The sequence below is a fragment of the Abrus precatorius genome, unplaced genomic scaffold (genome assembly GCF_003935025.1).
Source record: "Abrus precatorius isolate BTA unplaced genomic scaffold, Abrus_2018 Scaffold8, whole genome shotgun sequence".
Lineage (NCBI taxonomy): Eukaryota > Viridiplantae > Streptophyta > Magnoliopsida > Fabales > Fabaceae > Abrus > Abrus precatorius.
The window spans coordinates 19,838,087-19,852,307 of NW_020874428.1; the positions used below are offsets into that span (position 1 = coordinate 19,838,087).

The following is a 14,221-nucleotide window of genomic DNA, read 5'->3' on the forward strand; positions in this document are numbered from 1 at the left end:
CGAATGTCTAATCACTGAAATAGTTTTTTCTTATGTGTGCGTCCTACGGAATGCACAATTTGGAGCCACTTTGAACCACTTGATCACAAGTCCAAGCAGTGCATCCTACGCCAATGCTATGCAATACGTTATCTTCCATAGTGTATAGTCTATGTTGACATTTTCAAACTTCTTATGATGGATGGAATATGACCATGACTCAGAAAGGGTATCGCTATAAACACTTGAATAATCCAATAATATGATTACCAAGGAAAGTTAATAAAAAGGGAAACATCATGACCCTTTGACACTATTTATTCACTTACTATAACCAAGTTGAAAGCAAATTACACAAGAGGGATCAAGCATCATGTTGGTGAAGGCAGAGAAAGCCATGGCTTTGAGAGAGGAAAGTGGTGATCCAAGTGGAACAATTCCCTTGAAGCAGCACTTTGTGATGGTGCATGGCATAGGAGGAGGAGGTTGGTGTTGGTACAAAATCCGGTGCCTTATGGAGAATTCTGGCTACAAGGTCTCATGCATAGACCTCAAAAGTGCAGGAATTGATCAATCTGATGCTGATTCTGTTCTTACTTTTGATGATTATAATCAACCCCTCTTGGATTTCTTAGCTGCTTTGCCTGAGAATGAACAGGTTTTGGTCCCCTCTATCTATATACTACTTATGATCAACTAGAATGACTGAAGTACTTAGTTTATTTTGATAAAAAATGATCGCTAATTTTTATTAACTTCTTAGAAGTTTTTTTTTTTCAAATAAGCAATTATTTATCCAAATTTAAGTGATGGTATTGCTATGTAGGTGATACTGGTGGGGCACAGTGCTGGAGGGTTGAGTGTTACTCAGGCTTGTCACATGTTCGCCAAGAAGATCCGTTTAGCAGTGTATGTGGCAGCAACTATGCTCAAGTTCGGATTCTTGACAGATGAAGATCTAAAAGATGTGAGTCCTTTTCACCAAATCTATTCTGCATTTCTTGTTTCAATATCTCAATCTTTTTATTTAGTTTATAAACATTGAATTATATATACAATGTGCCATGCATGTTTGGTGTCTTTCCTTTCAGTAATATTTATGCCAGTATGGGAAATGAGTATTATGATCATTAACTTTGTTGTCATTTGAACATAAACTTGGTGTGAGATAGTGATGCTTATGGGTTTCCATTGTTGTTCAATGTTTGGAGTCTTTTAAGTTCCTGCAAGGTTTATGTTGATGCTCTGTTGAAATAATTGATTGCCAACTGTCTTCACAAATCTGGGGTACACGCACCAACTCTCATATTTTTCCTAAAGAATAGTAGCATGTACAAACAAACGAGCAGCTGTTCAGCAATATGGCAATGTGTCAAACAAAAGGGCAAAAAAAATATTGAATTTTAATTTTCTCCCTTTTCTCTTCTAATTTAATTTTATCTCCCTTTCTTCTTTCCTTTATTCATGAGATTATTCTTAATTTTAATTTGATTATTAGCTACCCTTTGCTTAGTTGTGGGTTTCTTTTTGAATTTTTATTATACATTAAAGTTATCTTTGAGATAATTTTTAGGTCAATTGAAAATAAAATTCTGGTCATCATATCCTTAAAAAAAAAAATACGATACAATGACACATTATATATCTTAAGTTAGAAGGTAATTCCTCTTTTTTTAGGGTTTGACAACAAACTAGTTGTAATTTTATAATATATGATCAACAAAGTAGGTATTCACACTATCCTTTACACCTAATACATTCTGACTCGAGGTGCAGCTGTTATTTATTATATAGAGATGGACTTTTGTTTTCTTTAATTTTGGGTGATATATAGATAGATTTTGATTCAGAAAAATGAATAGGAATCTAACACTGACACAGTATTCTAAGAGCCTATAACGTGTAGAACAAAGCTATTTTCTTCACATGATGATACGAAGCAACTAAGTTTCAATCAATCCAATAAAACAAAGCTAATTTTCTTCAAATAATCATACTATAATGATTAATTTTTGCCATCTAAACCCTCACCAAGACAGCAATCTCTTGTATTAATAATTATAAGCACATTTTTCTTAGCCATGTTGTCTTGTTTGAAGACATGCATGAAATTGCTAAATCTATTATTATTGCTTTCTTGCTTTTCCTCACCAGTGGTTTGTACGACAGCCTGTTCCACAGGCCTATTTTTGTGTCTTCAGGTGGGTATAATAGAAAAAATTTCACTCTTCAAATATCTCCAATGATTGAAAAGAACCAAAACAATTAGTGACTCTAATTGCTAGGTTTGCATGCCAGTAGAGTAGCTAATAACTTTTGTGCCTTCTGTAAATAATAGACATAATGATGCTTAGAAAGTGATTTTGATTGGTTTCAAGCAGGGTGTACCTGACCTATCTGAGTTTGGAGATGTGTACCAGCTAGGATTTGGACTGGGACAGGATAAGCTTCCAACTAGTGCTTTGGTGAAGAAAGAATTTCAACGCAAAATCATCTATCCTTTAAGCCCACATGAGGTATATATTAAAGAGGGGGAAAAAGGACATGCATGCTTTATCCACAAAACTGTTTAACCCATGTTCACTTATTCAGACCTTTCAAATCTAGGGTACCCCACATGTGTGTACTTTGTTTATCATCGGTTTCATTTTCATCTATCTTCTGCCTTTCCCACTTGTAGGACCATTTATGGCAATATTCTTGGAAAAAGGGTAAAAACATTAAAAAGAATTATCCAAATGAAAACATCCATCGAGATTAGAGAACATTCTAGCTAGTTACTTAAATTGTTGTGAGGGAACTAAGTTTGGGTCATTTTTAGTAACATTGAAGTCTATCTAATTTTAACATGGAGTCACATACATATGTTAATTTATTAATTTTTTGCTTCGTATGTTGAATCTTAGACACTCACATTAAGCAGGACAGGAAGTAGATTAAGTTATGTAAAAATAAGCTTAGCTTATTTTACTATTTAAAAATCCTATTTTTTGTTTGGTATTTTTTTAAAGTTTAACTTTACTTTTTTAAAAGTTTGCCTTAGCCTGTTAGCTTATTTAATGGTTTGATTCATATTAAGGCTTTTTAATAGACTATTTGACCTTATTGTAAATGGATTAATATACACTTTAAATAAATTTTTAATAAATATTTATAAAAAAAAATTTAAGTAGTAATATATTACATTTTTTCGTAAGTTAAAACTAACTTATATTTTTTTTAATTTTACTTAACTTTTTTATTTTTATATTAATTTTATTTTCTTATAAAAATTTATCTAAATTCAGTCTTATTTATAAATAAACTAAGATGACCTTTTTAACTAAATAAACAATATTATTAATATGTTATAGTTTAACTTTTAAATGGACTAATCTATTAGCCTTGATATACTTTTTTTTTGTGAGCCTAACCTATCCTACTTATTAGATTAGATATTTTAAAAAGCTTGAATTTGGCCTTTTTGTTGAATAGGACAGGTCTTAAACAAGGCAGACCATAGGCTCTTAATGGATGGTCTGGTTAGACTACTTTCATCTCTATCATGATGAAATTGTTAAAATATTTCATGTTGGTTAAAAATATAGTAAACATGTTTTTATAAGATTTAAGCAATCGTTTTTGTTTAGTTAACTTGAGAGAGTGACTTACTATGCATTACTATTCAAAGCTAGAAGTGAAGTCATGTGACCAATTAATGTTAACTTAACAATTATATGAGTATCTGAACAGTAATGTGACTGATAACACTGACCATTGTGACTCAGGATTCAACCTTAGCTGCTATGCTGTTGAGGCCAGGGCCAATTCTAGCATTGACGAGTGCAAGGTTCACAGAAGATGGTAAAGTGGAGAAGGTGCCGCGAGTGTACATAAAGACAAGGCATGACAGTGTGGTGAAGGCAGAGCAACAAGAAGCCATGATAAAGAGGTGGGCACCATTGAATGTGTATGAACTAGACAGTGATCATAGCCCCTTCTTCTCTACCCCTTTCCTCCTCTTTGGTTTGCTTGTAAAAGCTGCAGCTTTTGACGTTGGATGCAACTATGATACTAGGCCACCCTCCTAGCTTTTTTCTGCTTTTCCAAACCATGTGCTCTCAAAATCTATTTGGTAAATACTTTTCCAAGAGTTTTGATTGTGCTCTCTTTAATTATAATGAATAATTTATATTGTATTAAGAAATCCTATATACATTATAATATCGATGAAATAATGTAAGTAGACATGACTGATATAATAAGTAAGACTATTTTAAATCAGTTAAACAATGCTCTTTCTAAATCGATTAATATAATTATAATACATCTTATTTAAAAAAAATTATCACTTTTTACATCAATTATAAAATTATCAGATCTTAAAAATGTTTAAAATAATTTTTGTTGTGCCCTAAATGAACACATCCTTGTTCCTCTTATAGTTTTACAAGCTATTGTCAAGCAAGCAGTTGAGAAAGAAAAGACAAAAAATGAGATTGCAATAATAATAAAAGTAACTTGCCTGAAATTGCAACATACATAGAACTATGGAAGTTTTGCCACACTAAACTGTAAAAGAAGTTCAAAAATGCTAATAAGCTCAATAATACAAACTTTAATGGAGAGTTTTTCTTAATCTTTATTGAGTTTATGCAATGATTGTAAATGTTATGAAAAAAATAAATGAATTAATGAAAAAAAACATAAAATAAAAATAGAAATATTTATTAATAATATACTTAAACTGAAATAAGATTAGTATATATTAATAACATACTAAAATAAATACATTAACGAAGAAAAAAAATATAAAATGAAGCAAGATGTTTATCATTTTATTGTACTTAAACTGAAACAAAATTAATGTTCGTCAACAATGTACTTTTAAATTACTTTTTACATTAATTAGGATAGAATTAATTTAAAAAATACTTCTAAATCGGTTTCAAAAATAATTAATTTAAAAATTTATATTTATATTTGTCATAGAAGAATCAATATAGACATACAAAATAGTAAATTGATTTTAAAGTATTATCTTCATCGGTTTTTTAGCAATTAATTTAAAAAATTTTGCCAACTCAATTTCTAGTTTTCGAAAGAATATAACTTTTTGTACATAACTTTAATTTATATAAATTATATGTTTATTTAAAAAAAAAATTTTAAAATTTCAATGTTTTGCCTAATTTTTCTATTTTTTTTTGGGTATTTTTTAGTATTTTTCTTTTAGATTTTGATGCTTCATAATTTTTTAGAAAATAAGTGTATTTTAATTTAATTATAATTGCATAATATTAAGATATTTATTAAAATTTTAACTGATACATTTTTTATTATTATTCATATGAATCTTACTTCAATACAAATTTAAACTAATGTAAGAATTATTTTATTTTTATTAGCAAGAAATATGTTTTTATTAAACTAATAAGCGCTATTAGCTAGAAATGATCAATTATTTTTATTGACCTAAGTTTAAGAGCTGAGTTTATTTTAAGTATGTGAAACAATATTTTTTTTATCAAAATAAATAATGTTTTTTTTTTTACTTTTAAATTCTTAATGTAATAAACATTTTTCTAATTAAAATTTTTTTCACTTTAAGTTACTTAATTAGTTTAATATTTTAAAATATTTTTTAATTTGGAGGTTATTCTTCCTTTAAAATTTAAATTTAAACAACTATTAATTATTTAATTAAAATTAAGTATAAATTGAGTTCCACATAGAATGAGATATGAGCAAATTAAGAGTTTATAAAGAGATGAACCTATATATTCATTATGTTTTGGAGTTGCATTGTGATGTTCTACTCATTGAAAGACTCTTTACTTAAATATTCTTCTAACTCAACATATTTAAAAAACAGAAAAAGTGCTGTATTTTAAGAAAAGATTAAAGAATGCTTTGCCATTAACTCAAGTTTGGAAGTTTTGACTTAATAAAAGTTATATATATATATATATATATATATATATATTTGCTATTCTTAAATTGTTATGTAAAGTATCACGGAAATTATTCCTTCTATTAAAGACACGTGCAAAATGGGTATAAATGCATCTTTATCTTTAGCAAACTGGTGACTCTCATTCTTTGACAACTTAGAATAATGAAACGAAAAAACATGTTCACATACTTGTTTGATCTTGGTTTTAAAATTTATTAAATTTTTGCACAACATTAATGCACATAAATGAGTTCTCACTCATTCTTTGATTAATGTTAATCAATTTAGGGATCAAATAATTGTTAAGAATAAAATGGAATTTGATTTGCGTACGCAAAGAAATAAACAGTTGCGTACAAGTTCATCCTCGCTGTAATGCATTCTGTTGCTTTGCTTTAGGTTCATCGAAGCTCATCCCAAACGCAACGCCACACAACACAAGTTCCCATTTTATTCCTTCTTTATTTTTATATTCAATTTTAATTAAACAAATTAACTAATAATTATAATGATAACAATGGACAATAAATAAATAAAATTTTATTTTTTACAAAAGTTTTAAGCAACTTTGTAGTTTCAATTTTGTTTATTTCGACTGCGAGATTCGTTCTATTAATGTCACTTAATTAGTATATGTCACCAATGAAAAGACGCCACGTATTCCCACGTTGTGGTTAATCATTGTCCACTTTTCTTCCCAAAGTCAACTTATTATTTTCCGTTCAGTAAAAGTGTACAACACGGTGGCGGCGAATAAGAAAACCGCCGTCAAAATTAAAAAATTAATTAATTAATTAAGAAGTTAAAGATAGCATGTTATTAATATATTCTGATCAGGATTCTTATTTTATAACTTCCACGTTATTTTTCATAAATTCACTGATTAACAACGCCAAAAAGATATTATTGTTATTACTATTAATCAGCATTATTGTTTTTTAGAATCTGATTAGCAAGGCAAAAAACAAATATTATTGTTTTGATATCGTGAATGAAAAAAACATTGTAAAACTACCTTTTAAATTAGTTTCCTATGTTAACGGCTCTCATCTCATCTGCATTCTCGTCAATGTCAGGGAACCTTGAAACCCTCTTCCCAGAACTTGTTCTATGTTAGTATTTTGCTCTCTCTCTCTTCTTCTTTTTTTAACTCATTTTTGTTTTTGTGAAAGTTTTATGGTAATTATGAAATTCTATTTTTGTGTTCTCCACCCCTGTCCCTCCCATCCCTTCATATTTCTTCATTTGGGAGTTAGTTGTGATTGAAAGAAAGTATTTTGATGGTATGTTATCTAATCATTGGAACTTTTCTGAATTTTCTTTTGTGTGATTTGTGATCACATGAAGCACACAGTAAGCAAAGTTTCTGTGATGATGCTAAACTTGTTTTGTCTGGAGCCAAATTTGAAACTACCAATTTGGACCCCTTCCCCTTTTTGTAATTTCTTTTCTTCTTTTACTTTTCACATTGTGTTTAAATATTTGTTGCAATTTATGGTGCAGTTAATTCTCTTTGTTCTACACTTATATTTATTGCAAACTGGAAATAACTGTTCCATTGTCTTGAATTGCAGCATTGACAACCGGATCTTCATGAACTTGAGACACATTGCTGCATCTACTGTTTCCTGTAAACCAGGAAGCAATAACAATTTCTTTTTCTGGATTTTAGTTTGCTTCTTGTTATCAAGTTTGCTAGGATCTCCTAAAGTATTTGCTCATTTCCAATTAATACAGCCTATTGTTGAGTTTCCATCTTCCTCCATTTGTGGTCTTCAATCTTTTGGCAAGGCACAAGTATAGTTCTCAAGATTCTTAGTCATCTTCTGTAGTCTTCTTATTTAATCAAAGAACCATGGTTTCCTCTCAGTTCTCTATATTAAATGGAAACACTTCACAGAAGCCTTTCCTGAACCATTTGCTTCTTCCAAGTGGGCCACCTGATCTTTTGACTTATTCTGATTGTTTGGATTCTGAATTTTCTGATGTGTTTGGTCCATCTCCTGTTGAAGCCTCCATAGCAGTAAACTCCAAGAAGCATGGAAATTTGGTAGTAATACCAGGTTCAAATGAAAACATTTACAATGATCCTGCTGTAATTCACATTGGCTCACAATCTTTACTGTCTCCCACAACCTGTATTAGTCAGTCCTTGGAGCTTAGCAAGCTCACGTTACATGACAATTTGGATCTTGTGGAGGAGGTCTTTCAAAAAACTAAGAACGAACTCAAGGAAGATTCTGTTACCAATGATGCTGTAGAGAAAAATAATTTACATTTGAATAATTACTGTCTAAATGATCAGACTATTGGAGTTGAGGATTTTGATGTTTTGAAGGTTGTTGGCCAAGGCGCTTTTGGTAAGGTGTACCAGGTGAGGAAGGCAGGTACATCAGAAATATATGCTATGAAGGTCATGTGCAAGGATAAGATCATGCAAAGAAATCAAGCTGAATATGTAAAATCTGAAAGGGATTTATTGACAAAGGTGGATCACTCGTTTATTGTGCGGCTCAGATACTCATTCCAAGTAATATTTTTGCTTGAATTAAGTTAATTGTTATATCATATGTTTCATATTATTTATCGCTGCACATATGTTAGGTTTGTGCAGATATATACCGGTTAGGAAAAATGGATAGTACCTATTATTTGCATAATGACAAATGCTTTTAGACTTGCAGACCAAATATAGGTTGTACCTTGTGCTTGATTTTGTCAATGGTGGCCACCTTTTCTTTCAGCTCTATCGCCAAGGCCTGTTCAGGTATTATAAGCTGCATTCTGTACTACTATGAAATGCTAATATACAGATGTCTTACACATGTAACTTCTGTCAGGGAAGAATTGGCACGCTTCTATGTTGCAGAGATTATTTGTGCAGTTTCTTATCTTCATGCAAATGACATAATGCACAGGGATCTTAAACCTGAAAATATTCTTCTCGATGCCGATGGTCATGTAAGATAACATGAACGTGTGTGTCTATGAGTCTCTTTCTCTGCATTCGGCATGCCACATGCCTATTTATTTGTTCTAAAGGGATTTCTGATTTGTATCTACTTTCTATCCTGTTGTATTATGGCATATTCATGTGCCTGATACCAGGTAGTGTTAACAGATTTTGGCCTGGCTAAGCAATTCAATAAGAATGAAAGGTCAAATTCTATGTGTGGAACTTTAGAGTACATGGCCCCTGAAATTGTTATGGGGAAAGGTCATGATAAAGTAGCTGACTGGTGGAGTGTGGGAATTTTACTGTATGAAATGCTCACTGGAAAGGTCAGAATCTTGGTGGTTTTTTCATCTTCTTTTAGTATGAAATAGTGGCTGCACTTTTTTTTTCCTTTTCCCCTTTGACACATGCCTCTCTGAAGTGTTTACTACTGAAGATGGAGCTAAGATTTCTTTGAGCTTGATTGATTATCTTGATTACCTTGAAGGCAATTGGCTGTTTTCTACTTTAATGAAAATAATTGGAAGTTATTACTCGCATGTTATTGACAGACTAAAGCATTTTTCTCTAGTGTTTACTGAAATTGCTTCATTCTAATGACTGACAAAATAAGTTTGTATGCTTGGTCTGTATGGAACTTATTTTGCCTCTGCATCAAGACTTAGAAGCTAACATTGCATATGTAAAACCAAGGAATGATGGCTGATGATATCAACCCCCAACTGCATTCTTCCCAGATTATGGTGAATGATTGCAATTTGCTAGTTAATGCAATATCCCTGTTGAAAAGTGAAAACAAAGAAAGGCCTCTAACAGCTTATAGCTATATTCTTTATTATAGTTCGGTGGTTTGGGTAGGCTTGTCTCTAAGATTGCTGAAGATATTGAAAAAGTTATCTTCATCATCCATTATGATTTGGTGTCTATGACATACGGTTCCTTGAGACTCTGGTATGTTTGGGAGATGGTTTTTAGAAGAGAGAACATTCTTTTTTAATTTTAAATTGAGATAATTAAATACCATTAATGATGATAATACATGATTGATACATTAAATTTATATTAATATATCACTTTTATCTTTTATTTTGAAAAAAATAATTTTAAATATATTTATTTAAAATAAAAAATTTCCCCTTCCCCATAAAACCTCTCTTTCCAAACAACTCCTTGAACTACCTGATGTGTTAATTATGCATTGCGGATACCTTAGTTTGTTAGTGCATGAATGAGTTATTATTGTTTACTCTAATTACAGCTTCCCTTCGCTGGTGGAAATAGACAAAAGATCCAGCAGAAGATAATTAAAGACAAAATCAAGCTTCCATCTTTTTTGTCAAGTGAAGCACATTCTCTGTTAAAAGGGGTACAATTTTTCACTTACATCTGATGCACAATTTTATTTTTCCTTAATATGGTTTTGAGAAATCCTCCCCTACTGGGCAAACTTATGTTGTTGAATGGATCTGAACAATCCACTACTTATATGGTAGTGAAATATTCCTTATAGAACCAATCATTTTATATAGTGGCTCCACCAGTATCATGTATTGGGTGACAAAAGTATAATGAAGTTTTCCTCTTCAGCTGCTGCAGAAGGATGCCAGCAAACGCCTTGGAAGTGGACTAAGTGGAGGTGAGGAAATTAAAGGTCACAAATGGTTTAAATCAGTCAGTTGGAAAAAACTGGAAGCCCGTGAAATAAGGCCAAGCTTTGTCCCGGAAGTTGATGGGAAGCAGTGTGTTGCTAACTTTGAGGAGCGGTGGACTACCATGCCCTTGCTGGATTCTCCAGCTGCAAGTCCCAAAAAGGATGATAATACTTTCAAGAAGTTCTCCTATACTGCTACTCCTGTTGTATTGTGATAGAAATGCCAAAGGTTCAATTATAGCAGCCCAATCATGTAACATATATATTGGCTATACTTTCTGGTAGTTATACAAGCCAGTAATGCTAATAATTGTGTAATGTGGAGATCTGTGTGAAGCAACATTCCAGAGTGTCCACTGGCGGGTATTCTTTGTTACAATATGAGCTTGACATCAATGACTTGCTTTTGTATTAAATTTATTGTTTATGACCAAAAAGAAAACACATCTGATTCTATAGCTGATTGTTATTGTTATTTGAGATGAACATGGACTCTTCTTTTCCCTGACTAAAAACAAAATCAGATTTAGTTCACAAGTTAATTTCTCTCAGTTAATTGGTGTCATGACTGGTCTTTTTGTACATTCTGTTCACTGTGAATAACTGGATTCTGATGTTTATCATCTGGAACTAGAATGAAAGGGAAGAAAGGACTTAAATATACCTTTAATTATTGGTTCTTCTGAGAGAGATAAATTAAAACGTATAGAATTTAATACCTCCATACAACAGAAGCACTGACAGTAGATGTTACAGAAATTAAGTATACATACTTAACCCAGAAGCACTTATTCTCGCAGTTACACAAACACCTCTTTTCGTTTCTTTCTTTCTTTCTTTTTTTTTTTTTTTTGCCTCTTTCAGCCTGGCTAGTGTATAAAGCACAGGTAAAACATTGAAAACACTGGAGAAATTACTGAAACAAACATTATTATTTGCTGTCCTTCTTCCTTTTATTCTCTTATTGATGCTTCTGGTTGGGATATTCTAGTTGTAAGCCCAGGAACTAAACTATTATGGTTCCTGGAGGCTTATCAACACTAGTATTTCTTGTTCCCTCAGTTACATCATTTGTCATCTCTTTCTCATTATCTTCAGTAATATTGCTGGGGAGTTCATTATCCTCTCCTGAGATTTCTTCTAGTGATCGGCCTTGTGTTTCTGGCACTAAGAAAGTGCAGAAGAATCCAAGCATGTTGACTACTGAAAGTGCCATAAGTGCCTTCTTCATTCCTTTTGTTTTGTTATCCGCATTTTCTATGTTGCTTTGCACCACAAAAGCACCAATGATAGCTCCAGCTTTCCCGGCAGCTGCTGATATCCCGTGGCACGTCGAACGGAATCTAGCTGGAAACAACTCTGCCGGAACTATGAATGTTGTGCTATTGGGTCCAAAGTTAGCAAAGAAAAGGCTAGCTCCAAAAAGAATGGAAAACATGGTATGGTCTCCATGACAATAATCATATTTTGCATCAGGGCCACAGTCAGAAACTCCCCTATATTTTCCATAATTGTGCCCCAGCAACCACATGCAAACAGACATTAAAAAGAATCCAACAAGCTGGATTTTGTACCTCCCTATCTTGTCAATGAAGTACACTGTGAACCAGTATCCAGGTACTGTGGCAAGCAGGGACACCACGAACATTGCTTTGGAGAGCTCAAACACCTCCTCTATAGCATTCATTCTGGAAGCCTTTGGTACAAGTCCACTTGCAGGGTAAATATCCTTTTGTGTCAGCAGAAGGGTATAGAAGGCAATATCCAACAAGAACCAGGTGCTAGTTGTTCCCAAAAGGTGAAGGCCATGCTTTTCGAGAAACTCTGAAGAGAAGAATCCATAAGAGAGGCTAGGCATGGAAGAAATCCTATTATTTGATTCTTCTGAAGGTATATCCTTAACAAGAACTTTGGCCATATCTTCAACAGCCTTCTTGTGGTTTCCTTCCACTAAGGCAGTGTACCTTGCAGTTTCTGGCATTTTCATTCTCCAGTAGTAAGTGAGGGCTGCAGGAAATGCACCAAACATGAGCACTATTCTCCAAACAAAATCTCCTTCTGGCTGAGTAGATAGCACAGGATTTTTTGCAAAACCAGGAGCAGGATAAGATGCTAAGAACAGTCGAGACACCAACATGGCTACCCCTCCAGCAACCAATATTCCTATCCCTTGCATTGCAAAAACAGCAGCAACAAAACTTCCTCGGGTTTTTTGATTGGCATATTCAGACATTATAACGGCAGAGAGAGGGTAGTCTCCTCCAATGCCAAATCCAAGCCAGAATCTAAAGAAGCATAGACTAACAATCACACTTTTGGCTGTGTAGCCAAAAGAAAGTCCTGATGCTAAGGCACACCCCACCATTGTTGCAAGAGTTATGCCATAAACCTTTTTTCGGCCGAGTTTATCACCCAGCCAGCCAAAGAAGAGCTGTCCTGAAAGGGTTCCACATAATGCAACCCCAGTTATTGCATTGTTTACATTCGTTGGAAGCTTCCCTGGACTGTTACTAGTGGGATCAAAGTAGTACAAGCGACCTATAAGCTTTGTAACTGCAGTGATGCAAAAGAGGTCATATGCATCTGTGAAGAACCCCATCCCAGCGATCACAATTGCCTTGTAATGGTAGCTTTGTGTTTTGGCATTGTCAAGAGTTAATAGTACACCTTGGTTTGAGGCCATGGTACTGAACAAAGGTTGGTATCTGATGGCAGAATGTGATCAAAAGGAAAGAGCAGGAACATGCTACGTTTATAAGAACCAAGTTCACTTGTCTTTATGAATTTTGACAAATGAGATATTGCTTTCCAAAAGCTGGACTAAACATCATGGGGAATAACGGATTTCTCAAATATCAGCTGGTTCAAGGAAAATGCATTGATATTTGAGAACACAATGTTTAGAGTTGAAGCTTTAAAATCCTCCTATGTGTACTAAGGGGTGTATTGCACTTAGTTTCCACCCTATGCTAGCTTCCAACATAATATAAACGAATGTAGTTTTGTTTTTTATTTTCTGTCTTTCATATTACTGCCTGCGTTACCTTTCATTGTTTCTTGACAAGGGATTCTAATTCCTTGGTTTCCCTTTGGATATTCTAGGATATGCATGAAGATTATTTGATTAAATCAATGCATGTAATCTCCAAACTAATATGCTTTGCTTGGTTGAGTTGACACGTGACCGTTTATGCGGCCAAATCCACGCATCCTTCAAGGCAAAACCCTTTAAATTTTTTAACTTTTCGTTGTCACATATGTTGGCACAATTTATACAGTTATGAATTATTTAAAGGGTAGGAAATGTAAGGACATTGATGTATTCTTGTCACCATTCATTATCCTCTTTCTTTGTTTTTCTCTCTAAATACTCTGTACTGTGTCCAGCATAAAGAGGGAGAAAATCTTTTAAGCTTTTTTCATATGTACTAAGAAATTAAAAGTAATTTTTTTTATTGAAAATAGGAGTATTTATTATTTTAAAATAAAATTTAATTTTTGATAATTTAAAGTATTTAATAAAAACATTTAATATTTTTTAACTTGCGTCTTTTTACATCCGTTAAAAGATGAAAAGTATTATAAACAAGAAGAGGAGGAAAATGCACAGAACTCCCCGCGTAACTTTGACCATAATGTCTGATTATGCCTTTCTCTTTTGGCGTTATTATTCTATGGTCCTTAACGGGAATTTTAGTTA

The 14,221-nt window shown here is 32.7% G+C and overlaps 3 protein-coding genes across 7 annotated transcripts; 2 read left to right on the forward strand and 1 right to left on the reverse strand.

The window, feature by feature from the left end:
* Positions 1-250: 250 nt before the first annotated feature.
* Positions 251-4,154, forward strand: LOC113846196 (methylesterase 17-like). Its single transcript, XM_027474185.1, has 4 exons — positions 251-637; positions 806-946; positions 2,361-2,495; positions 3,747-4,154. Exons 1-4 carry the CDS (start codon positions 353-355, stop codon positions 4,047-4,049), a joined length of 864 nt encoding a protein of 287 aa, XP_027329986.1. The 5' UTR covers positions 251-352; the 3' UTR covers positions 4,050-4,154.
* A 2,770-nt stretch (positions 4,155-6,924) lies between these two features.
* On the forward strand, positions 6,925-10,789 carry LOC113847355 (serine/threonine-protein kinase AtPK2/AtPK19-like). 5 transcript variants are annotated; one of them, XM_027476406.1, is made up of 7 exons: positions 6,925-7,026; positions 7,489-8,444; positions 8,599-8,681; positions 8,755-8,875; positions 9,023-9,196; positions 10,129-10,236; positions 10,458-10,789. In XM_027476406.1, exons 2-7 carry the CDS (start codon positions 7,770-7,772, stop codon positions 10,734-10,736), a joined length of 1,440 nt encoding a protein of 479 aa, XP_027332207.1. In that variant the 5' UTR covers positions 6,925-7,026; positions 7,489-7,769; the 3' UTR covers positions 10,737-10,789. The 5 variants fall into 5 exon arrangements, with proteins under 5 accessions (XP_027332207.1, XP_027332211.1, XP_027332212.1 ...); XM_027476410.1 differs by having other exon boundaries at positions 10,467-10,789; XM_027476407.1 differs by lacking the exon at positions 6,925-7,026 and adding an exon at positions 7,070-7,197.
* A 593-nt stretch (positions 10,790-11,382) lies between these two features.
* On the reverse strand, positions 11,383-14,216 carry LOC113846873 (probable inorganic phosphate transporter 1-2). Its single transcript, XM_027475587.1, has one exon. The coding sequence runs from the start codon at positions 13,202-13,204 to the stop codon at positions 11,528-11,530; it is 1,677 nt and encodes a 558-aa protein (XP_027331388.1). The 5' UTR covers positions 13,205-14,216; the 3' UTR covers positions 11,383-11,527.
* Between the last annotated feature and the right edge of the window lie 5 nt (positions 14,217-14,221).